The sequence below is a fragment of the Vulpes lagopus genome, chromosome 12 (genome assembly GCF_018345385.1).
Source record: "Vulpes lagopus strain Blue_001 chromosome 12, ASM1834538v1, whole genome shotgun sequence".
In the NCBI taxonomy this organism is placed as follows: Eukaryota; Metazoa; Chordata; class Mammalia; order Carnivora; family Canidae; genus Vulpes; species Vulpes lagopus.
Window position 1 is genome coordinate 42,032,032 of NC_054835.1, and position 26,009 is coordinate 42,058,040.

Consider the following 26,009-nt stretch of genomic DNA (forward strand, 5'->3'; position numbering starts at 1 on the left):
CACTTTGCTGTGTACCACACCCCTCTCTCATTGCCACCTCACACCTCTTTATCTTGCTGCTTCTTCCAGTCATCCCCTGATCTAGTACTTGAAAGAGAGCAGGGCAGGCAAGCCACAGAGTAGGGGGAGGACCTTCCTGCTGTTGACTGGATTTAATTTGGCCCAGTAGGGCAAATGCTAAGAGGTGATGTCTAAATTTATGCTGTAAGTGGGGCACCTGGGTGGCTCAGTTGGTTAAGTGTCTGCCTTCAGCTTAAGTCATGATCCCAGGGTCCTAGGATTGAGCCCTGAGTCGAGCTTCCGGCTCAGCGTGGAGTCTGCTTCTGCCTTTCCCTTTGCCCTTTCCCCCTGCTCATGCTCTCTCTCTCAGATAAATAAATAAAATCTTAAAAAACTATTTACACTGTAAGTTATACCGAAACTCAACAGAATTTTTTAGATGACATCCTTAAAATCTAGAAGATGATTCTATCTATATGATGATCTCTTTCCTAGGAGTAGTTTCTCTTTGAGAGTAGGTTCCTTTGTCTTTGTGCTTCTCTTCTGTGTAAAGCAGTGAGCATACATCGCTGTCTCGTTCCAGCTGGTGGGTTTTTTTTTTTTTTTTTTTTTTTTTTTTTTTCTATCTGGATCTTTCCCCTACTCCCTGACCCCTGTCTTTCCTCTCTCCTTTATTTCTACCTCTATTTCTTAAATAACCACCTGGAGAGCTCAAGTTTGTAAGTGTGGTTTACTAAATGAAATTTGAACAGTGCAGGCTTATGACGAGTAATCAACATTTTATCTATTGTGTCTTAATATGTTCAGCTACAGTTTTTGTTATGACTTTTTTAAGTCGGCTCCACCCCCAGCATGGAGCTCAGAGTGGGGCTTGAACTTAGAACCTGAGATCGAGGGCAGCCCAGGTGGCTCAGTGGTTTAGCACCGCCTTCAGCCCAGGGTGTGATCCTGGAGACCCGGGATTGAGTCCCATGTCAGGCTCCCTGCATGGAGCCTGCTTCTCCCTCTGCCTGTGCCTCTCTCTCTGTGTGTGTCTCTCATGAATAAATAAAATCTTTAAATTAAAAAAAAAATCCTGAGATCAAGAGTTGAATGTTTAACCAACTGAGCCACCCAAGTGCCCCTAGCTTTTTCTCTATAGATTTTTTTTAAAAGTAATCTCCATCCATCAATGTGGTACTCAAACTCAAACCCCAAGGTAAAGAGTCTCATGTTCTACTAAGCCAGCTAAGAGTCCTTCTTATTATAGCTTGTGTGTGTGTGTGTGTACACTTTTTGTTTTTCAAGGTTTAATTAAGAATTCCTACAATAGATCGCCTGGGTGGCTCAGTGGTTGAGTGGCAGAGGAAAAAGCAGGCTCCTCGAGGGGACCCCCACACGGGACTCGATCCCAGGACCCTGGGATCACACCCCGAGCCAGAAGCAGACACTCAACTGCTGAGCCACCCAGGCATCCCGATGCTTTAGTTATTATTTTTGTTGGCGGTGTATAAAGATGGGATAGTAGGGCACTGGATTCACTGTTAGGTTAATCCTACTTTATTTGCTTGTTCATTTTTATTTTTGTTTTTTTAGTATTTGAACCAAACTCTTGCAAAAATGATGTTTAACACCAGTAGATTTCGTCTTCAAGGGTCATTCTGGTTAGAGGTCTAGATAAAAATCACACTCAAGAAGAGACATCAATGTAACTTACTAGCAATAGGCAAGCTCCAAGAGCAGAAGGAAGCCCTCTTGCATAGGAAGAAGTCTTGACCATTCTGTCTTTGTGACTTTCAGAGAGGTGTTGGCATCAAAAGCACTCCTGTGACGGTGGTCTTGCCAGATACCAAAGGAAAATCTTACCTCTTCAATATCATGGACACTCCGGGTAGGATGTTCCTTTTATTATCTGGACCTTTCCCTCTTTGTTTTTTGTGTTCTCACTCTTTCCAGAACAGAACAGTGTTTCATTGTTGTGTTTACATTCCCTTCACTTTTCCTTTCATTGAGATAATTTCCGTTTTCCACAGTCTCCTTTGCTTCTGCCTAATTAATTAGCAGGCATTGTGCACCAGGCTTTCTATTTTGTTCCTCTCTTTGCTCTTGTCTAAAATACTTAAATATGGGGCAATTTCATTCATTTACTCATTTCAGCCTGTGTCAGGCCCCATCCTAGGCACTTGGTAACAAGGGTGAGTCATACATGCCCCTGGCCTCAGGCATTCTTAGTCTTTTGAAGGAGGCCATGGGGTCTACACACAAACTAATGACATAAAGGTCATCATAGGAGCAGCATAAACCTTGTGCTGTAGCTGACTCTGTCTTGGAAAGGACCCACTCAGAGCAGAGTTATAAATAGAAAAATTGGAGTTTTGACACATGGACCTTCTCACCTTCAGGTGCCCAGTGCCTTGGAACATCTCAGCCCCTGTCCACCACCAGCAGCACCTTGCCAGGAATTGTCTCCCATGCACCAGGCCCTTCTTGCCCGTTCTGCCTCTGAATTGTCCTGTGCCCCACAGAACTCTGCTTATTGCTGTTGAGACCAAGCTGAAGTGTGAATGTTGATATGTTATGCCCTCCCAGGGCATCCAGAACACTTCATTCTTTTTATGTTTGGGGACTTAGCGTATGAAAGTTTAATCTAAGCGTGTGACTAACTGATGGAATTTTATATACCTACAGGGAGCTGTAGGGAAAGAGAAAGGGCGTTTTGGGGGGTTTGCATGCTTAGCAGCATTCCCTTAGACCACCTGCAAGTTAATTGTGCTTCATCCTGGTATCGTGCAGGTAGTGACTTACTTGGTATTTGTTTTACAGGTCACGTGAATTTTTCTGATGAGGTCACGGCTGGCTTGCGTATCTCAGATGGAGTTGTCCTTTTCATTGATGCTGCTGAGGGCGTGAGTCTGCTTCTACTCTCTTATGACCCCTCCTCCCTGTTAGGTTGCCCCACTCAGTGCCAAGAGAAGAGTGAGCTGGGAGTCAGAGAAGATTAAAGTCTGTGGGATTTTCTTTTCTTTTCTTTTCTTTTCTTTTCTTTTCTTTTCTTTTTCTTTTTTTTTTTTTTAAGATTCTATCCAGGGGACGCCCGGGTGGCTCAGCGGTTTAGCGCCTGCCTTCAGCCCAGGGCATGATCCTGGAGTCCCAGGATCGAGTCCTGTGTCAGGCTCCTTGCTTGGAGCCTGCTTCTCCCTCTGCCTGTGTCATTGCCTCTTTCTCTCTCTCTCTGTCTCTCATGAATAAATAAATAAAATCTTAAAAATAAATAAATATAAATAAGTAAATAAAGATTCTGTCCACCCATTCATGAGAGACACACAAAGAGAGAGGCAGGGCAGAGCAAGAAGCAGGCTCCATGCAGGGAATCTGATGTGGGACTCGATCCCAGAACTCCAGGATCACGCCCTGAGCCAAAGGCAGACCCCCAACTGGTGAGCCACCCAACTGTCCCAAGTCTGTGAGATTAAGGCTCATATTTGCTCTGATATTAAGGCAGCATATAAAGTTTAAAATGAGTCCTCAGTATGAGTCCCTCACTTCTGCCCATTGAAGTTCAAAGTGATAGGACTCAAAATAAATGACAAATGTAATTAAAAGAGAAGAAGGAGAGTATATTCATGTAAATGGATTTTAAATATTAATGAATTTTTCTAAACTGGAGAGATTGAAGTTAAAAAGCCCAAAGTGTCTTTATATATTTCCAAATTGAAAGATAAGGGATCCCTGGGTGGCGCAGCGGTTTGGCGCCTGCCTTTGGCCCAGGGCGCGATCCTGGAGACCCGGGATCGAATCCCACGTCAGGCTCCCGGTGCATGGAGCCTGCTTCTCCCTCTGCCTGTATCTCTGCCTCTCTCTCTCTCTCTGTGACTATCATAAATAAATAAAAAATTAAAACAAACAAAAAAAAAACAAATTGAAAGATAATTTGGCTAACTTCATTCATGTTGTCATTGGTGAGATAGCCAATAGAGGGAGCCAGAGTTGCTTTTTCTTTTTTCCCCTAATTGACTTCATTTGGGAATAATTTCAAATTTATTGAAAAGTTGCAAAAACAATACAAGGAGTACACTACCATCTGCTTTGTGATTCTCTGTACACATACTCACACATGTGTGTATTTTCCCCTTGAATTGTCAGAAAGTGGAATACTTCCGCAGGTTAGCAAAGAAAAGGACATTCACTTACATGACCAAAATACAGTTAACAAAATCAGGGCATTTAACATTGATACAGTATTGTTGTGCGAATCTTTTTCTCTAGACCTTATTGAATTTCATTAACTGTCCCAGTAATATCCTTTATAGGATTTTTTTTCCCCCGGTCAAGGATGCTGCCTAGCATTCAGTTCTCATGTCTCCTTAGCCTCTTTTTTTTTTTTTTTTAAGATTTTTATTTATTCATTAGAGACACACACACCGAGAGAGAGAGAGAGCGAGAGAGAGAGAGACAGGCAGAGACAGGCAGAGGGAGAAGCAGGCTTCACACAGGGAGCCCGATGCAGGACCTGATCCCGGGTCTCCAGGATCATGCCCTGGGCTGAAGGTGGCACTAAACCGCAAGCCACTGGGGCTGCCCTCTCCTTAGCCTCTTAATTAGAACTATTCTGTAGCCTTTCCTGGTCCTTTATGATGGCATTTTTGAAGAGCGTAAGCTATATTTGTTTTGTAGAATGTCTCTCCATTTGGGTTTGTTGAATGTTTACTGATGATTACATTCAGGTTATTATTATTATTTTAAGATTTCACTTATTTATTTGACAGAATGCACACCCACAAGCAGGGGAAGTGGCAGGCGAAGTAGACTCCATGCTAAGCAGGGAGCCCCATGTAGGGCTGGGATCATGACCTGAGCCAAAGGCAGATGCTTAACTAACTGAGCCCCCCAGGTACCCCTTTCCACATTATTTTTGGCAGGAATGCTGCATAAATGTAGTTGTGTGTTCTTAGTCCATTGCATCAGGAGGCCCATGGTGTCACCTTATTCCATTACTGGTGATACTAACTTTGATTGGTTGGTTGGGGTGGGTTTGCCAGGTTTTCCTACTGTAAAGTTACTGTTTTTCTCTTAGTGATACATATGGAGCTATACTTTGAGCCTATATATACATTCTCTTTTCCAAACTTTGTATGTTAGTTTTATCATTTATTACTTTTTTTTTTTTTTTTTTTTTTTTTTTTTTTTTTTTTTTTTTTTAATTTATGATAGAGAAAGAGAGAGAGAGAGAGGCAGAGACATAGGCAGAGGGAGAAGCAGGCTCCATGCACCGGGAGCCCGACGTGGGATTCGATCCCGGGTCTCCAGGACCGTGCCCTGGGCCAAAGGCAGGCACCAAACTGTTGCGCCACCCAGGGATCCCTCATTTATTACTTTTTTTTAAAAGATTGATTCATTTTAGAAAGAGAGAAAAAGCAAATGTGTGTGAGCAGGGGAGGGGCAGAGGGAAAAAGTCCCATGCAGACTTTCCACTGAGCTCAGAGCCTGACAAGGGTTCAGTTCCACAACCCCTGAGATTGTGACATGAGCTGAAACCAAGGATTAGACACTTAACTGACCCAGGCACTCTACTTTTTTTTTTTTTTTTTTTTTTTTTTAATGTAAATGCTACACCCAACATGGGGCTCAAACTCACAACCCAGAGATCAATAGTCACACTTCACCAGCTCAGCCCGCTAGGCACCTCAAGTTTTATCCTTCATTGGTCATTCCAGGTTTATTTCTGTAGTAGTTGCAAAAGTTGATTTCTCTAACTCTTATTATTCCTACTATATTTTTTGGTTGGAATTCTGTTGTAAGGAAGGACTTTCTCTTCTCCCTCGTTTGCTTAGTTCTTATCGGTATGGGTACATGGATTTTTATTTCAGTGGGTTATAATCCATTGCTATATTTCTGATACTCTAGCTACCCCAAGATTTGGTTAAGTAGAGCTCCTTCAGGTTGGCTTCTTTGTCCTTTTGACATGTCCTATCTTTTTTCAAGTACTTCCTTCTCTTACACACAAAAAAGATGTTCTAGACTCATTTTGCGCATTCTCTGCCCTAATCCTGGAATCAGCTGTTTCTTCAAAGAATTGTGGCTGCTTGTAGTGGAGACTGGTATTTAGAAACAAAGGTCAGGCTGTATTCACTGCTTTAGGGTCCAATACTTCTAGACCCTTTCACTGAACATAGTACCTACCCCCACATATCTGTAACTATTTCTACACATGTATATGAAATATGATTATCAAGAGTAAAGAAGAACTCATTTGTGTGTCAGTATTGATATCCACATTCCATTAAGCACCACAGGTGCTTCCTAGCTTTCCTCCACTCCTCTAGAACCGAGAAACCTGGCTCCCAGAATCACCAGTGTGTTTATTCATTTCTCAGTCCTGCCAGGTACCCTCTTCACATTCCTGAATCAGCCTTTGGGCAGAGATACCCTCTGCTTCCACCCAACAATCTCTTTCCCCAGGTCCTCTTTTCCTCATACTTCATATTTTCATATAGTACCCTCTTTGACTTTGCTCTGAACTTTTCTGCCCTTTTTGCTCTGATTACCACCTCTGGGCCTTGTGTCTCTCAGGTAATGCTGAACACTGAGCGGCTGATCAAGCACGCAGTGCAGGAGAGGCTGGCGGTCACTGTGTGCATCAACAAGATTGACCGGCTGATCCTGGAGCTGAAGCTGCCTCCAACTGATGCTTATTACAAGCTGCGTCACATCGTAGATGAGGTCAATGGATTAATAAGGTATAGGACCCCAGGAGTCGATTTCCTGTCCTAAGGAACTTTGTTTTTTACCTTGAACTCCTTTGGAGGGCAAATATGATTTCCAAATATGATTTCTAAAAATGAGCTTTTTAGATAAGGCTAAGTGCGCTTTCCAGGGCCCTTCAGGCTTTGAGGGGCCTCACTGATCCTGTGCCTTAACCAGCTATGCAACTTAAGACACATCTTCATTTCTGCATTGTTCTAGAATTGTTCTCACTTTCACCTCATACCAAGTTGTGAACCTGGGCAAGCGACTTAAGCTCCTAGAACCTCGGCCTCTGCCTTTGTGAAAAGAGAATATGATTAGATTTGTCTAATGGGTTGTAGCAAGTAATTAGATAGGGGTGCCTGGGTGACTCAATTGGTTAGTGCCTCCCATTCAGATTGTGATTCCAGGGTCCTGAGATCAAGCCCCACATCTGCTCCCCCTGCTTATACTCTCTGGTGCTCTCATTGTTTCTCTCTCAAATAAATAAAATCTTAAAAAGAAAGAAAGAGAGAGAGAGAGAGAGAGGGAGGGAGGGAAAGAAAGAGAGAGAGAAAGAAAAGGAAAGAAAGAAATTAGATAGATATTTGATATAACACGCTTAGCACAGTGCTTAGCATATAGTACCTGCCTGGTGAATCATGTTAGTTGCTGTTACCTTCTTTTTTTTTTTTTTTTTTTAAAGGTTTTTATTTATCTATTCATGAGAGACACACAGAGAGAGAGAGAGAGAGGCAGAGACACAGGCAGAGGGAGAAGCAGGCTCCATGCAGGGAGCCTGACGTGGGACTCCATCTCGGGCCTCCAGGATCAGGCCCTAGGGTGAAAGCAGTGCTAAACTGCTGAGCCACCTGGGCTGCTCTGCTGTTAACTTCTAAACGCAGACTCAATAATTGAAACTATTGGCTTTTGTTTCTGTGGACATAGCTGCTTTTCAGCAAGATGCATCTTGTGTTTATATTAATAAGTTTGAGTGATGACTGGGAGACCTTAGAATACAGTATTAAGGTGACTTGGAAGAATAGATTAAATATATCCCAACGACAGTCTTATCTGCAGGCTGACAAATTGACTGGATGACTTCTTGAGGCCCCTCAAAGGGCCACTGAAGAGGCTGTCCTATTGAAAGAGCACCTCTCCAGTTAAGGACTGAGGATAGTATCCCCATGGCCAGAGTCAGATTTACCTTCAGGAGCATCCTCAGGGTGTGGCCCTAATTCTCTTTTTTTTCAAGATTTTATTATTTATTTATTCATGACAGACACAGAGAGAGAGAGAGAGAGGCAGAGACACAGACAGAGGGAGAAGCCGGCTCCATGCAGGGAGCCTGACGTGGGACTAGATCCCGGGTCTCCAGGATCAGGCCCTGGGCCAAAGGTGGCGCTAAACCGCTGGGCCACCGGGGCTGCCCTTGTGGCCCTAATTCTCAACAGCAGTTGAGCTCTCCCTGGCTCCAGAAGGGCTGACGGTGACTGGAGATTAAAATAACATCAGGAGCCCCCAAAATGAAATGTTAAACTTCTTTATGTATCTCCTTAGAGTGGGGGATAGGGCTAAATCCTGATCACCAAAATAGGAAGTCAGAACTCAGCCCTAAAACAAGTAATAGCAACATAAACATATTCTTTAGAAATGTAGGGCAAGTGCTCTGAAAGCTTTAAGAGTTGGAAGTAGTTCTCTCTGGGGAGCATAACTTGAAAGAGAATGGGGTAAGGTAGGGGACTGCTCTTTATAAACTAATATTTTTACTTCCAAAATAAGAAATTCCGTAAAACAGTCGGTCAGTAAGGCTAAGGTTGTGGATTGGATTCCCGTGTACAACTGATTTTCTTTTAAGCATTAGTGAACTTAGGATGTTGTAGTTTTGTGCATGGCTTTTGGAAAAATTTTAACATGAATTTGTATAACGAAACCAAACAAAACAGAATAAAGAAGAAGGCAGTGAGAGTGGGGAGCAAAGTTGCCCTTTTGTTGATTGTCCACTTCTGTGTTTCTGTCTATATTTGTGAAATTGAGATTTCTCTAAAATATACTCTTTCACATTAGATTTGTTTCCTGTGTTCAAAGATCTTTGTCTCTGACCTCCAAGTTTCCCCTTGTCTGTCCGGTGCAATTAACTTGATGGTGTTAGAGGATCCTGCATGAAGTTCCCAGTTCTGGGAAATCAGCTTGTTATTGAGTTAGGGGATAGCTCCATCATGTCACTTTCTTGGGCCAGGCTGGTGGCAAAGTTGTGTCTGATGCGAGCCCCTTCTGAGGGCAAGGGCTGTAGAGAAGCCGTGACCCAGAGTCCTTGCCCTTCCCCACTGGTTTTTGTGTCAGTGTTGCTGCACAGCCTGGCTCTGCGCTCACAACTCTCTCTGTTTCAGCATGTATTCCACTGATGAGAATCTGATCCTTTCCCCACTCCTGGGCAACGTCTGCTTCTCCAGCTCCCAGTATAGCATCTGCTTCACGTTGGGCTCCTTTGCCAAGATCTATGCTGACACCTTCGGTAAGCTCTACCTGGCAGTTCGCCTCCCAGCTTCCCCAGAGTCATATGTGCCTTTCCTGCTGAAGAGTTTAGAAATGGCTTCATGCCAGAGTCCCCTGTTGGGGGAGCATTTTATCAACTGTTACTGTCACAACTATTATTGTCACTCTTTTTGACCCCTAGACCCTTTGTTTTGGCTAAGTAGTTTCTAAAGAACAGAAAAATAAATGTGCCTGCATAAGAAGGGGGTGAAGAGAGAATCATTATAGGAATAAGAATCTCTCCCAATGTGAGAGAGATACCATCCAAAAGGAATGGCCCATGCCCACAAAACCCTTTCAGACCTTTCTGAAAGATACAGTCTCTCACTACTGATGCTTCTAGCTGTCTTTCTGACTGTATCTAGGTACATCAACTTTTGTGGGCCTACACAAGAGCTCACATTGGATTTGCAGTCCTCTGGGATGCTCAGCTGAATGATTTTACAGTCCTTGGAACTTTGACACTGGAGCCCCGGGACCCACTTCCCCACTCAGGAGACTCTGGCACTCCCACATCCTTGCCTCCCAGTTCCCTCAGATTCTGATAACAACCGTGTCCTGAGTGTCCAATGCTGTACCCCCTAAGGGCGTCATTATCACCCCGCCTTGAGAGCTGAGGAGAGGCTGTGTGAGAGGTCTCACAGCTGACAGGCACTAGAACTCCAGTGTTTCTGTTCACCCCACCCAGTTGTCCTTCATCACTCTCTTGTTTGCTTTTGTGAGAAAAATGGGCAAATACAGCTTTTAAAAAAATGTACATATTTACTATATTCTCATTGTAGAAAAATAGAAGATATAGTAAAATCTAGTCAAGAAAGCAAAATTCACCCTTAACCTTATTACCATAACTATTGCAAACATTTGTTAGAATTCTTTTTTGTAAAAAAAAAAAAAAAAAAAGAATTCTTTTTTGTTTAGTGTTCTGCATAAATGAGATCACATTTTATAAAGATATAACAGATATATAACACAAGATAAATTTTCATTCAGAATTGGATTATAAAAAAAAAAAAACAAAAAAACAAAAAAAAAAAAAAAAAAAAGAATTGGATTATAAGATTTTGCCTATTTTATTAAAATTCATTTCTAAAAATTATTTTCTAAAGCTGCCTATTGCTCCACTATATAAATGTATTATAATTTAACCATTTTATCATTAGACATATATTTTAGTTGTTTGTAGATGGCTCGCTTATTTATTTATTTACTTACTTACTTACTTACTTAAAGATTTTTATTTGTTTATTCACGAGAGACACACATAGAGAGACAGAGAGGCAGAGACACAGGCAGACAGAGAAGCAGGCTCCATGCAGGGAGCCCAATTCGGGACTCGATCCTGGGTCTCCAGGATCACGCCCTGGGCTGAAGGCAGGCGCTAAACCTCTGAGTCACCCAGTCTGCCCAAGGTGACTCTTTAAAAAGGAGAAAATAAGGCAGCGGTTATTGGCTGGTGGCTCAGCAGTTCAGCGCCGCCTGCAGCCCAGGGTGTGATCCTGGACTCCCAGGGTCGAGTCCCACGTCAGGCTCCCTGAGTGGAGCCTGCTTCTCCCTCTGCCTGTGTCTCTGCCTCTCTCTCTGTGTGTCTCTCATAAATAAATAAATAAATAAAATCTTTAAAAAATAAATAAATAAAAAGGAGAAAATAGATGGACAACAAATGAAACTCATCTGGGCAGGTTTCGGAATGTTTTTTATATCAGCATGTGAAGCAAAACCCAAGAGAGTTTCTGTAACTACAATGTGTTAATGATTCAATTTCTGATTGAAAATGGCCCTAAGCCTCAAGAGTATTACCTATCCTTGGAACCCACTGTTCATTTACAAAGGAGCCAGCTATGGGCTCTAACATCATCATGATGAAAGCCATGTATGGGCTTCTAGAAAGTCAGCTTTCAAGGGAATATCAGAGATAATTGAGTCCTTCCCTTTCATTTCATATATGGGAAACTATGTCCAGGGTTGCAGAACCTACTGATGGGCTTGGGACTAGAATCTACTTGGGATTTTTTCCATTACATCCTACTGCCACAGTTGATGCCTTGTCCTCTAAACTAAGAATCTGGCAGGGCATAGGGAACAATCTGTGACTTCTAGGAACTCTGTCCAGGCAGTTGACAGAAACCCACACAGTGATGAACAGTGTCTGGCATCAACTTTGGAAGGAGATGGAGTTTGGTGGACGGGTGGAGAATAGGGAGCTGGGAACTCCAGACTCACAGCGTTGGGCAAGAAGGCACAGAGGCAAGTGGTTTGGACCCATGGCTTGCTTAATAATACTGGACCATTTCACCTAGGAGAAGAGGTGAAATAAAACTGTGGGCAGGCTGAATTGGGGTCACATTGAGGAGGGTTTGGAATGCAGGTTAAGGAATTTTTACTTTATCCTGTTGGCAGTTGGGAGCTATTAAAGATAGAGTTGGGCTATAGGCCACATGGTCTTTGTCACAACTATACAACTACTTAACTTCCCTTATAGAGCACAAAAGCAGTCACAGATGATGTGTAAGTGAATGAATGTGACCATGTTCCCATGAAACCTTATTTATGAGCCGCGAAATAGGAACTTCACGTGTCCTAAAACACTCTTCTTTTGGTTTAGTCAACCATTGAAACATGCAGACAGAACCTGTGCTTTCCTAGAGGGACAGGCATAGGCTATGAGCTGAATTTAACCGTCAGGGACGGTACCTGCATAAGGCTACCCCGCACTTAACCTGAGGCACTGACCCTCCTTACCAAACATGCAGAGGACACTCTGAAGTGGGACGTGGAAGATTTCTTGCACAAATCAGCTGCCTCAACTAATTCTCCTTTCCCAGAAGCTAGACTTCCTGCATGGTGGCCAATCTAAAACTTCCTGACTGTACGCTTTGGCAACGTTTCCTCCACCCTGTTCCCCCTGTTCAAACATCTACCTCAAAAGTCCTCAAAGAAGGAGATGGTGCCCCTGGGCAGAACAAAAACCTGTATCCCAAAATGGTTTCCTCCTCTGGCAGCTTTCTCCTCAAGCAAAAGAGACAGGAAATTCATGTCCCAAGGCCACTTAGTATCCTAGTCACAACCCCTGTAGTGTCCTGGCATCTGTATGTTTTTTCAGGATCCACTTTCTCTCTCACAACCTGTTTAGGAATGATGTGCACAAAATAAATGAAAAAATGCTGTAAAATTATGTTAAAAAAATAAATAAAAACAAAGATTAGGTTGGGCTGATGGAAGATAGGCCAGAGAGAGGAGAGGGTGGAGGAAGGAACACCCATTTAGAAATTTTTTGCCAATATTCCGGTACAAAATTGTGAATATTGGATTCCTGTTATCTATGAAATTGGAAAGGAGGAATTGGGTTAGGGAGACATTCACCTGTTCTTTCAGTGGCACACTGGGCCTGGTTCCTGTGAGCACTCCAGCAGCTCAGTCCAGGGAGTATGCTGTACCATATATTAAGCGCAGTAATGGAAGTGTGTAAAAGACATATCAGTTCAGAGGAGAGAGTTTCACTAATGTGAGAAGGAAGGGAAGAATTTGGTAGTTAACATAGTGAGGAAGAAAAAGATTTTGAGCTTGGACAAGGTGCCAAAGGTAGCCTCACTGAAAGAATAGTCTGAAGGGAAGCATAGCTTTAGGGAAAAGATGATAAATTCCCTTTATGCCATCTTGAGTGAGAGAGAACAGTCTGACATCTGGATAGAAATACTCATGAGTTAGTTGGTGATGTCAGTGATCCAATTGACTGTTACAGGAGCCCTTCACTGAGAAGATCTTGAATTTTAAAAGCCACCATCGCTTAGCTCAGTCTGACCAGAATTAAAGGTTACAGTCAAACTAAAAGGATTAATTGGTAAAAGATGAGACAAAGGTTGGCTTTGGTGTTTTCTCTCCAGAGGACTAGATATCTGCCTTCCAGAGGCTGAGGGCTAGTTGGAGCTTTAGCGTGGCACTGCAGCTGGGAGATTGCCCACACTGGAAGCAGATAGCTTCTGTAGATCAGGAAAGAATGAGGGAGCCATTAAGCTCCACTTCTGGAAGGAATGGGGTTTAGGGGCAGACAGAGCATAGCATTTTGGCGATTGAGCCTGCTTTATCGAAGGAAAAAGTATAAACCATTCCCTTGTCCATAGCTCAGTTTTTTGCTCTCTAGACATGGAGTCACCTGGGTGCTCATTTTGGCTCTAGCATAGTCTTGTCAATTTTGGAGTCCTGTCCTTGTCTGTGCCTCAATATTCTTGTCTGCCTGCCTGGGTAGGAGGAAATGTCCGGACCTTGGAAAGGAAGCTGTTAGAATTACTCAGCTGGGGATCCCTGGGTGGCGCAGCGGTTTAGCGCCTGCCTTTGGCCCAGGGCGCGATCCTGGAGACCCGGGATCGAATCCCACGTCGGGCTCCCGGTGCATGGAGCCTGCTTCTCCCTCTGCCTATGTCTCTGCCTCTGTCTCTCTCTCTGTGTGACTATCATAAATAAATAAATAAATAAATAAATAAATAAATAAATAAATAAATAAAATTAAAAATGATATTAGAATTACTCAGCTGTAAACCACTTATGCACCTGGAACAAACTTTCTTTTTTGTTTGTTTGTTTGTTTGGAACAAACTTTCAAACAGTACATAGGTAGATTATAATTGTATCTCTTCTCTTATAGGTGACATTAACTACCAGGAATTTGCTAAAAGACTCTGGGGTGACATTTACTTCAACCCCAAAACGTAAGTAGAATGGGAAAATGACACTCTAGAGGGGGACCCATTTTCCCAGGAAATGAGAACCGAGTTCCTAAGGTTAAAACTTACTTTTTTTTTTATTAGACGTGAACAGTCATCTTTCCTCCTCTAAGTGAATTGGCTTCATGAGCTCCTAGCAGGATGAGGATATTTTTCTTGAGGGCTTCACAGCTTGGCTCGGGCATGCATGCGAGTCATAGCCATATGTCTTCTCAGGAATCTCTTTGGAAATGTTATGATCATACACACATTCCTTTCCCTTGACCCTACAGATTCAGAACTTAGGGGATTCACCCTTGGGGTCAGTGACACTGCCTTCTCCGTACTGGGTCACCCATAACTCTTTTTTTTCCTCCTTAGACGAAAGTTCACAAAAAAGGCCCCAACCAGCAGCTCCCAGAGGAGCTTCGTGGAGTTTATTTTGGAGCCCCTTTATAAGATCCTCGCTCAGGTGAGTGTGTCAGGCCTCTTGATTCAGGGCTGCCCTTCTAAGCACAAAGTGGAAAAGCTAGGGAACTCCCACTTCCCCTTTCCCCTAAACATGCTCAGTTTCGTATTACTAAGTATGAGGATAGTTGATCACTAGTCTCTTAGATCTAGGACACTATGGTTCTCTAAATGCTGTTGAATTCAGAGTGAAGGGGGAAGGTACACAAGATTAAAAAAAGCACTGGAGAAATTTCATGTGAATATTTTGTCTATTCAAAAGAAAATGGGGCAGCCCGGGTGGCTTAGTGGTTTAGCGCCGCCTTCAGCCCAGGGTGTGATCCTTGAGACCCGAGATCAAGTCCCATGTTGGGCTCCCTGCATGGAGCCTGCTTCTTCTCTGCCTGTATCTGTGCCTCTCTCTCTCTCTCTCTCTCTCATGAATAAATAAAATCTTTTAAAAAAGACACTTGAAAACTAATAATTTCAGTTGTGGGAATTTGACTGACAAATATAATTGGGAAAGTTCTCCAGGCTTTACATATATATGTGTACATTAAAGCATTATTTTTAACACAAGGGGGGAAAATTGAAAGTAAGTTACCAATGAGAATCTGATTAAATGAATTAGGCACATTTCAAGTATTTTGCATCCATTAAAAGAATGGCTGTATGAGCTTGCTTTTTTTTTTTTTTTTTTTAAGATTTTATTTATTCATGAGAGACAGAGAGAGAGAGAGAGAGGCACAGGCAGAGGAAAAAGCAGGCTCCATGCAGGGAGCCCGATGTGGGACCCAATCCCGGGCCCCCAGGATCAGGCCCTGGGCAGAAGACGGCGCTAAACTGCTGAGCTACCCGGGCTGCCCTGAGCTTTCTTTTAATGACTTTTCTGGGCGTGTATGTATATGATGTTTGTCAGATTGAAAAGGATGCATCATGGGCACCTGGCTGGCTCAATTGGTAGAGCAGGTGACTCTATCTCTGGTCATGAGTTTAAGCCCCATGTTGGCATATAGCTTACTTGAAAAAAGAAAAAAAGATGCATCAGACAGTGGTGGTAAGGATGTAGTTAAATGGGATCCTTGGGTGGCTCAGCAGTTTAGCGCCTGGTTTAGTGCCTGCCTTCGGCCCAGGGCGTGATCCTAAGGCCCCAGGATCGAGTCCCACATCGGGCTTCCTTGCATGGAGCCTGCTTCTCCCTCTGCCTGTGCCTCTGCCTCTCTCTGTGTCTCTCATGACTTAAAAAAAAAAAAAAAAGTAAACATGTGAGATGCTTCAAAGAAAAGAGTATGGCATTGATTGCATTTGCATGAATTTGTGCTACCTTAAAGGCAGCAGCTAAAGGATAACATTGTATGGGAATTTTCAGAGCCTTTTTTTCCACGAGTTATAAAATATTCAGATGTTTAATAAGCACTGTGCACAGTGGACACACACATATACACAAAATGTGTGTGTTCCAGTTGACAAAAAGGAAAACATAGCAACAAGACAAAAGAGCATGATTAAAATTTATTAGTGCTGAAAAATACTGAGTATCTTGTGTCAGACTGGAATGGATTAATAAAAGAAATTTATAGAATCTGTCTCAGTAGAGACCTTGAGTCTGCTGAGGATGATTTAGCTTGGCCTTGCCCTACCAACAGATGGACTGCCAGGTGACCTTTTTTGGTTCCTTCCAGTGCAGTGATCCTCTAAATCTGAGAAGTCTCTAAAATAGGGAAGAGTAAGGGATTTCCTGACTGGGATGAGATGCTGCTTTTTAGACACCAGGGGGCCGCACTGAAGGTACATCTGAAAGGGCCAGGCTTATTGGCTGGTGTGGGCATGTATGTATGTATTTATTTATTCATGAGAGAGCCAGAGACACAGGCAGAGGGAGAAGCAGGCTCCACGCAGGGAGCCTGATGCAGGATCCGATACCGGGACCCGATCCATGGACCCCAGGATCACGCCCTGGGCTGAAGGCAGGCACTAAACCGCTGAGCCACCCAGGCGTTCCTGATGTGGGCAAGCCCTTCTCACCTGGGGTTGGTTTGAAGAGTGGGTACCAAAGATTTCCCTGAAAAAAAAATAAAAATAAAAATAAATTAAAAAAAAAAACCAAAGATTTCCCTGAAACCAAATGGTTGTCCTTGCCAAAAGCTCTTCCTATAGAAGAGAACTTAGTGCAGTGACCCTTCAGATTGCCTTCTGGCCTTCCTTGCCCTCTTTAGCAGGCACTACACTGAGGCTGTCACTACAGCTAATGTGGTTGGGAAGCCTGGGTGGCTCAGCAGCTGAACCTTTGTCTCAGGTCGTGATACCAGGATCCTTGGATCGAGTCCCACATTGGGCTCCCCGAAGGGAGCCTGCTTCTCCCTCTGCCTGTGTTTCTGCCTCTCTCTCTCTCTGTCTCATGAATAAATAAAATCTTTAAAAAATAAAAGAGAAAACCTATTACAGCTGATGTATCTGATACCCATACAGGTTGTGGGTGATGTGGACACCAGCCTCCCCAGGACTCTGGACGAGCTTGGCATTCACCTGACCAAGGAGGAGCTGAAGCTAAACATCCGCCCCCTGCTCAGGCTGGTCTGCAAAAAATTCTTTGGAGAGTTCACAGGTAACAAAAGAGCTCATGGCCCCTTCCCATCACCATTATCATGTTCTGCCACATGTATCATGAGAATCTTTTCCTCATCCCACAGTGGTGTTCAGAGATGTGAGGTTCTTTCAAATAAACTACAGGCTGGGATCCCTGGGTGGCGCAGCGGTTTGGCGCCTGCCTTTGGCCCAGGGCGCGATCCTGGAGACCCGGGATCGAATCCCACGTCCGGCTCCCGGTGCATGGAGCCTGCTTCTCCCCCTGCCTGTGTCTCTGCCTCTTTCTCTCTCTGTGTGACTATCATAAATAAATAAAAATTAAAAAAAAAATAAATAAATAAACTACAGGCTGGATGTATAGCACCTGTATTTTCTACCTAGCTCTCTTCTTCAGTGGACAGTACCAGGAACTCTGTCTTGGGAAACAGAAGCAATTAAATTTCCCTACCAGGAGGAGCGTGCAAATAAAGGAAATGGGGAAGCAGTGTTTTTGCCAGGGAGCAGTCAGAAAAGTAGACTTGTGAGTGATGTGAAATATTGGGGAAAGCACCAGGTTCAGATTTCTCTTTCCCCTGAGCTCCTGTATCCTCTATTTGAGTGGCACAGAAGGCAGGTAATATAGTAAACCAAGCCCTTGGTTGGTTAAGAAAAGATCCAGGTCTTGCCTCTGTAATGGCCCCAACCCTTCCATGTAGTGAGAACCTGGGCCAGCCACCCAATTCTCTGTGACTCGAATATCTCAGCTGTAAAATAAAGGAGGCATAGAAGGTAACAGCTAAGGCCCCTGTCCCCTCAGCAATCTCTTGATTCTGAGTCTGGTGGGAATTAAGTGTCAAAATCCTCCAAGTGCATAATTCTAGTAGTTTGGGGACATGTGGGTGGCTCAGCGGTTGAGCGTCTGCCTTTGGCTCAGGGTCTGATCCCAGATTCCCGGCATCAAGTCCTGCATCAGGCTCCTTGCATGAAGCCTGCTTCTCCTCCCTCTGCCTGTGTCTCTGCTTCTCTGTCTCTCATGAATAAATAAATAAAATCTATAATAATGATAATAATTATTATTGTAAAAATTATTTTTACTATTATTATCATTATTATTCTAGTGGTACATTCTGGGTGGCCATCAGTCTGACCAGGAGATACCAACTGAAAACAGATCTGCCTTCCCCCAGGTACTAATGGAGGTCATCCTCTCTTGCATGGCTCATTAGCCATTAGAAAAACAGATACAGGGGATCCCTGGGTGGCGCAGCGGTTTGGCGCCTGCCTTTGGCCCAGGGCGCGATCCTGGAGACCCGGGATCGAATCCCACATCAGGCTCCCGGTGCATGGAGCCTGCTTCTCCCTCTGCCTATGTCTCTGCCTCTCTCTCTTTCTCTCTCTGTGACTATCATAAATAAATAAAAAATTTAAAAAAAAAAAATTTAAAAGAAAAACAGATACAGGGCAGCCCTGGTGGCACAGCGGTTTGGCGCCGCCTGCAGCCTGGGGTGTGATCCTGGAGACCTAGGATCGAGTCCCACGTCGGGCTCCCTGCATGGAGCCTGCTTCTCCCTCTGCCTGTGTCTCTGCCTCTCTCTCTGTGTGTGTCTCTATGAATAAATAAATAAAATCTTAAAAAAAAAAAAAAAAAAGAAAGAGAGAGAAAAGAAAGAAAAGAAAAAGAAAAGAGAAAGAAAGAAAGAAAAAGAAAGAAAGAAAGAAAGAAGAAAGAAAGAAAGAAGAAAGAAAGAAAGAAGAAAGAAAAAAGAAGAAAGAAAGAAACAGATACACGTGTAGAATAGAAACGTGTGCAATCTTTCCCAAAGGGAAAGAATCAGTTCAGGGATTGTTCTGAGTAGATCTAAAGAGATGAAATACTTATTTAATTTAGTGTAAGTGCTCATATTCAATAAAAAATCATAGATTCAGGGATCCCTGGGTGGCTCAGCAGTTTAGCACCTGCTTTGGGCCCAGGGCATGATCCTGGAGTCCCGGGATCAAGTCCTGCGTCGGGCTCCCTACATGGAGCCTGCTTCTCCCTCTGCCTGTGTCTCTGCCTCTTTCCCTCTCTCTGTGTGTGTCTCTCATGAATAAATAAATAAATCTAAAAAAAAAAAAAAAAGATTATAGATTTGTAGAGATACTTGAAAATTTTTGTCAGCTGAGTTCCAAGCAACCACTGAGCCCTGCTTCTTGCTCCTCCCTGGCCTCAGTGTGACATCTTTTAGAACATACTCCCAGGAAAGCAGGATAGTACTGCCCTCTGAGCTCATGGTGCTATAACTTGAAGAGCTGAAAATCAGTCTTTTCAGTTTTAGCTTTCTGGAAATCACAAGTAGATCCGTATCTCAAGCCGCTCACTTACTCCTGTGAGAGTGTATAGTAATGGCTTGCTCTTCTCCTTCCACAGGCTTTGTGGACATGTGTGTGCAGCATATCCCCTCTCCAAAGGTGGGCGCCAAGCCCAAGATTGAGCATACCTACACTGGTGGTGTAGATTCCGATCTCGGCGAGGCCATGAGCGACTGTGACCCTGACGTAAGGGAAAGCCTACCATTTCTCTTGATTTTTGTCCCCTCCTGTATGAGTCCCCTGTTTTCTGGTCATAAGAATAATGCCGTCTTTCCATCCTTGCTTTTCACTCACTCCCCATGAGCAAAGTCAAACAGACCTGAATTCAAAGCCTGGTGTTACCACTTCTAGTGGTATGATTTGGGGAACATTATTTAATCTTTCTAAGAGTCGTGGTCTATAAAATGAGGATTAAAATATGTATGTGGTTGTTATAAGAATTGAATGAGATAGGGAAAGTATTATAGTTGTTCAGCATGGTACCTGAACTAGTAAAGATTCAACAAGTGTACCTCGTCAGTCTTGGGCTTTAAAAAACATCTTTCCCAGGGGTACCTGACTGGCTCCATCAGTAGAGCATGATCTCTGAGTCATGAGTTCAAGTCCCACATTGAGCGTTCAGCTTACTTAAAAAATAAAAGTCTTTCCCAGTCATTCCTTAGTCAGTCTAGTTTCTCAGCATAAACATACAACCAGTTGAAAATTGTGAGTTATGTCTTCAGAGGGAATGTGGGGCAAGCATGTCTTATAACCTTGTACTGTAATGCAGTGCCAGTCTGGCATTCTAAACCTGCTTTTCTTCGCCATTACCCACATCTCCCTAGAGAACAGGAAAAGAGGTTTTTTTACTATGCCTGTGACATCTATATACTAAGCAGGGGGTAGGGCATGGCTTGGAATTTCCCAGGAGATTGACGCATCTTCCTTTCAGTCCGGGCTCTTCACAGAGCCCATGTCATTGCTGTCAAGGGAGGTGGAGACCATGGCATTTACCCTGGGAATATGTGTGGTTGAGCCTGTGCTCTGTCCCCACCTCCAGGGTCCTCTGATGTGCCACACTACCAAGATGTACAGCACAGATGATGGAGTCCAGTTTCATGCCTTTGGCCGGGTGCTGAGTGGCACCATCCACGCTGGGCAGCCCGTGAAGGTCCTGGGGGAGAACTACACCCTGGAAGATGAGGAGGACTCCCAGATATGCACTGTGGGCCGTCTCTGGATCTCCGTAGCCAGGTAATGCCAACCATCACCTGTAGAGGTATGCCTTGGCCTTATTACTGGAGCTGCCACAGGAGCTGGGAGAAGTGGTCCTCCCTGGAAGCACAGCAGCTTCATGGCCCCCCTACAGCAGGAGATCAGCCCATTCTCCCTCACATCTGTTGACTTCTACTTCTTACTACCCAGAGTTGCTAGGGCCAAAAGGCAACTACTATTGGGATAATGCCAAGAGCCTTGCCTTCACATTTTGAAGGCTTGTATAAACTTTGTAGCAGGATTTCTATTTTTACTCTTAATCCTCTTCCTCTTCTGTGTTCCTAAGTCATAACCTTTGTGTTTCTTCCCAAACGAAATTGTCTCCCAGCCTCCACTGACTATTCTTTGACCAAGATAGAAGATTTTGCTGGATCCCTTGTAGCTTCCCCATCTGCAGAATCAGACTTAGCTTGAACCTCTGGGCTGCTCATGAGTTCATAAGTTTGGCTTCTCAGCCAGCAAGCAGAGTGCAGGAAGTTGTGTTCCTGATGTTGCCTGCAGCACCTGGCCCCCAGCCCCTTCCCCCACTCCAGATTCACCCGTTCCCTAGAAGGCAGAAGATTGATGAGCTAGGACAGTCACAGTATTTTCTGTGATGCTTTTGGCATCTCCTTACATTCTACCCCTTGGGCGCAGTGCCTTGCTTACCACTAGTATCCAACTGGAATTCAGTTTTCCTCTTTGTCCTCTTACAATACCATGCATTTTTCTGTCATGGGCTAATTAATTAATTTGTATCTCCAGTTGGCCCTTGAATAACACTGGTTTGAACTACATGGGTCCATTTTAATATGTTTGTGAGGTGTTTTTTTTTTTTTTTTTTCAATAAATACACTATAGTTCTATAAACGTATTTTCTTTATCTTATTATTTACTTAGTATTTTCTCCTTTTAGCTTTCTTTATTGTAAGTATAGAGGGCGCCTGAGTGGTTCAGTTGGTTGAGTGTCTGCCTTTGGTTCAGGTCATGATCTTGGGGTCCTGGGATGGAGCCCCGCATCGCTTTTTCCTCTCCCTACCCCCTGCTCGTGTACTTTCTTGCTAAATTTCTCTCTTCAAAAAAAAAAAAAAGAATTACAGTATAGAACACAGTATGTGTTGATTGTCTGTTATCAGTAAGACTTCCAGCCAACAAGAGACTGTTAGTAGTTAAGTTTTGGGAGGAGTCAGGACATACACATGGAGTTTCAACTGCATGGGGGATCAGCACCCCTAACCTCAGTGTTGTTCAAGGGTCGCCTGTCCACATATATGAGGCTGTATGATTGTTTATGGTATCCTTCCCGTCCTGGAATGTGTCTGTTTGGCTCACCCCTGCTCCTGACTCAGTGCTTTGCACTCTTCGTTTTGCTTATCTGTTGTTCCAGGTACCACATTGAGGTGAACCGTGTTCCTGCTGGCAACTGGGTTCTGATTGAAGGTGTTGATCAACCAATTGTAAAGACAGCAACTATAACTGAACCCCGGGGCAATGAGGAGGTAGAGTTTTTAAAAAGGCAACGGGATTAGTTTATTAAGCTAGGATGTCACATAGAGCCACACCACACATGAGCAACCAGTAGCAGAACTATCAGGGTACTAACCCAGTCATGGCCACTTCCTGGTTCCATACCTCAGCATGAGCTCAGTGTTCTAGATCCGACTCTGCTCTCTTCTCCCTATACTCTCCCTGGATGCTAGGAATTGGGAGGGGTGGGCCTTTTATCTTTCCCTCTCTCTTTGTTCTGCCAAAATGCATGGGAATAAATGGCTCTTCAGGCTGCCTCTAAGCAGCACTGTGGCTCCTGGTTGGTGAATGGTCTGCTCTGACCTCTGCACCTTTGGTGCCTACTCAGGCCAGGTGCCTTCACTCTTTTGCATTTTGAATATCAGGCTCAGATTTTCCGGCCCTTGAAATTCAACACCACATCTGTTATCAAGATTGCTGTGGAACCAGTCAATCCCTCAGAGCTGCCCAAGATGCTGGATGGTCTGCGCAAGGTCAACAAGAGCTATCCATCCCTCACCACGAAGGTATGCACAGGACCTGCAGGAGCTACCAAACCCCAGGGCCTGTGGGTCTGTGCTGCCCACTGCTTCGTGTCCACCAGGTGTCTCTGATCTGCTGCTTTTGACAGCCTATGTCAGGAGCAGGTATTCCTGTCTAGTACTATCATTTGAAAGCAGGATATGTTTGGGGGGATGGGGCACAGTGAAAGTACACATGGGTGTGTTCATATTCCCTAGTATCTTTCAATGTGAAAGAGATGTGTTTTGGAGAATACACTTCGAATTGATTTCCCAGAAATTATAGAGGGAAAAGTGAATCATTCTGATCCTTCTACATTCTTGAGCCATCTAGCATACTTTTCAGAGTAGTCGGCCTGGGCTAAAGGGTCAACTTACATCCATAGACATAGGGCAGGGTGTTCCCTAAGGAGTTGTGACGGGAATAAATTGGTGACCTTATGCCTAGTAGCACTATTCTGAATGGTCTACGTGTCTTGAGGTTTAACTCATAAGTCCCTGCTCCCCATTGATCCTTCTTGAAGAAGCTAGAACTGATGTTGAGCAGTGGCTTTCTAATAGTGCATTCGGGCACCGCCTCCTCGGCCCTAGCGTTGATTCTGTTGCTAGTTGTTGCTGGCACAGAGGTCAAGGCCATGACCACCAGGGCTGTTGCATTTCAGGTGGAAGAGTCTGGGGAGCACGTGATTCTGGGTACTGGGGAACTCTACCTAGACTGTGTAATGCACGATTTGCGGAAGATGTACTCAGAGATCGACATCAAGGTAAATCAGTGTTTTCCTTTCTTGAGCTCCTGCCTGGCCAGGAGCTTGACACTCAGCTCCAGACTGATTTTATGAGCAACCAAACCTTTGATTCCCTTGGAAGACCGGAGGGAAGAGGGGGGCACTAGGGGAGGAGACATGTTTCGGAAAAACATGACCTGTTGCTCCCTATATGGGAAGGTGTTTGAGATCTGGTTTGCCCCTTTCTGCAGAGTTATTCTTAATGTCAAACGTTTCAAGTCAAGGCTCCCAAGCCGAAGTGATTCTTAGTCTTTTGTTAAGAAAACAGTTACATAGTTAACCCATCTCTGGTGATTAGGGCTCAGTGGATGTTTCAGGACGTGAGGACTGGCTCTCGAGCCATGATGTGGCCTCTCAGTTAAAGTGTGCTTTGCATGACTCCTGTCTCCTAATTGGTACACATATCTTCTCCTAGCCCCCATGGAAGTGGGAGTGAGTGCTCTCACATAACTGTCTTAGACACTCCTTCTGATGTGCGGGGGACCAGTGCTCTCTGAGATACTGAGTTCCCCAGTAGTGGACCACGTGGGAGCTTCGGGGAGGAGCTGTGCTACCCAGAGCCAGAGGTTAAGAATGGAACAGGGGTCTGCCGGGCAGGCCCTACTGCCAGCTGCAGCAGAGCCATGGGAGGTATTCAGTGAATGGCAGTGGGATGGCTGAACGGATTTTGAAAGAGACCTTCGGGGACTATCATTTAGGGCCAGGTTCAACTCGCACTTTGTCTTGACTGAGGAACATAAACTCCATACTCTGCTGCGTTTCTTCAGGCTTCTTAGCACTGGCACAGACTCTTAGCCCACTATTGTACTTGCTGCTGCCGCCGATAAGAGTGGAGAGTTGTTGCAGAGGTAGTACAAAGGGGAACTCAGGATTCCCGTTGTCAGAAGATTGTCCTTCCGACAAATTTAGACCTTGCCTGACAATTTATTCCATTTCGCAGGTGGCTGACCCTGTTGTCACATTTTGTGAGACGGTGGTGGAAACATCTTCCCTCAAGTGCTTTGCTGAAACGCCCAATAAAAAGTGAGCTGTGGGGTCCAAGTGACCCTGGGACTGACGGGACACTCTCCTCCCCACCCCAATCCACCCTGTTCACAAGTGCTTTAGAAATAGAGAGCTTCTAAATCTTGGGATGGAATCTTAGGATGCTTGAGTTTTATGCCAGCGCTCTCATCTTTTAGGCCTGTAGATGTGATGCTGTGGATTCTTTGCCAGAGGTACCCTAAAGATGAGTGTCCTAATTGCCACTTGTTTCTGTATAATATAATCATCTTAAATTTGCCTTAGCAGCTCCACTGGCTTTTTTTGTTTTGTTTCATTTTTTTAGATTTTATTTATTTACTCATGAGAGAGAGAGAGAGAGGTAGAGAGAGAGAGAGAGAGAGAGAGAGAGGTAGAGGGAGGAGCAGGCTCCATGCAGGGAACCCGACATGGGACTCGATCCCGGGTCTCCAGAATCACACCCCGCGCTGAAGACGGCACTAAACCGCTGGGCCGCTGGGGCTGCCCAGCTCCACTTTTTTTATTGTTTGTTGTTTTTTGTTTTTTAAGATTCTGTTTTTAAATAATCTCTGCACCAAACATGGGGCTCTAATTCATGACCCTAAGATGAGAGCTGCATGCTCCACTGACTAAGCCAGCCAGGCATCCCCAGACCTCACTTTTTTAAAGAGTGATAGATTCGAATGAAAGAAGACAGAAGATGAACCATTTTTGCTCTTCTCTGGCCCTCTCACTTTTACTGATAACACTGGTTTGTCGGCCTTTTTTTAGGAATGCCCCTTCTGCCAGTCCTGCTGATCCTCATCATTACCCATTTCCTTTCTGACTAGAAACAAGATTACCATGATTGCAGAGCCTCTTGAGAAGGGCCTTGCCGAGGACATAGAGAACGAGGTGGTCCAGATCACGTGGAACAGGTGAGAGAATGTGGCCCTGGTTCCAAAGCTGAAAGGGGTTGAGGCACCAGGTGCCTGGGTGGCTCAGTTGGTTAAGCATCTCTTTTTGGCTTGGGTCATGATGGTCCTGGGATCAGGTTTCATATCGGCTCTCTGCTCAGTGAGGAGTCTGCTGCTCCCTCTGCCCTTTCCCTCCCCCCACCCCCTGCTTGTGCTCTGGAGCACGTGCACATGCTTTCTTGTGTGCGCTCATGCTCTTACTTACTCGCTCTCTCTCACATGCGCAAAAAATAAAATCTTTAAAACAAAAAAAGACCAGCTGCCATAGCCTACTTGTTGAGTCTCATACCACCTGTCCTGGGAAGCAGACTGTCCTCCAGGAAGGCAGAATCTGTGACCCCAGCAGGTAATAATCGCAGAGCTGCAGGATACCTCCATTTTCTCCTCCTTCCCCCAGGAAGAAATTGGGAGAATTCTTCCAGACCAAGTACGATTGGGATCTGCTGGCTGCACGTTCCATCTGGGCTTTCGGCCCTGATGCCACTGGCCCCAACATCTTGGTAGATGATACCCTGCCCTCTGAGGTACAGCAGAACTGGCGGGAGCCAATGTGGGGTGCTTTCTTTGCTATTGAGTGGAGGAAACTACAAAGTGTACTTCTTTCCCCAAAAGTATGTTGTGGCTTGTCGTGAATCTTCTTACCAGTATATGTACCTTCTCGTCCCTCTAAATTCTGGTTGTTGCCATGGTCAGTGTGCTCACACATGCCCT

The 26,009-nt window shown here is 44.4% G+C and overlaps 1 protein-coding gene across 1 annotated transcript in view; it reads left to right on the forward strand.

Moving 5' to 3' along the window:
- Positions 1-26,009, forward strand: part of EFTUD2 (elongation factor Tu GTP binding domain containing 2) — a 47,071-nt gene that overhangs the window by 16,958 nt on the left and 4,104 nt on the right. Inside the window, exons 8-22 of the mRNA XM_041726331.1 lie at positions 1,780-1,870; positions 2,803-2,885; positions 6,550-6,716; positions 9,093-9,217; positions 13,877-13,940; positions 14,316-14,406; positions 16,851-16,986; positions 19,354-19,481; positions 20,335-20,528; positions 21,916-22,027; positions 22,421-22,561; positions 23,218-23,319; positions 24,281-24,363; positions 25,173-25,259; positions 25,696-25,822. Coding sequence (XP_041582265.1) covers positions 1,780-1,870; positions 2,803-2,885; positions 6,550-6,716; positions 9,093-9,217; positions 13,877-13,940; positions 14,316-14,406; positions 16,851-16,986; positions 19,354-19,481; positions 20,335-20,528; positions 21,916-22,027; positions 22,421-22,561; positions 23,218-23,319; positions 24,281-24,363; positions 25,173-25,259; positions 25,696-25,822 — 1,731 coding nt within the window. The remainder of the gene's footprint in view (positions 1-1,779; positions 1,871-2,802; positions 2,886-6,549; positions 6,717-9,092; positions 9,218-13,876; positions 13,941-14,315; positions 14,407-16,850; positions 16,987-19,353; positions 19,482-20,334; positions 20,529-21,915; positions 22,028-22,420; positions 22,562-23,217; positions 23,320-24,280; positions 24,364-25,172; positions 25,260-25,695; positions 25,823-26,009) is intronic.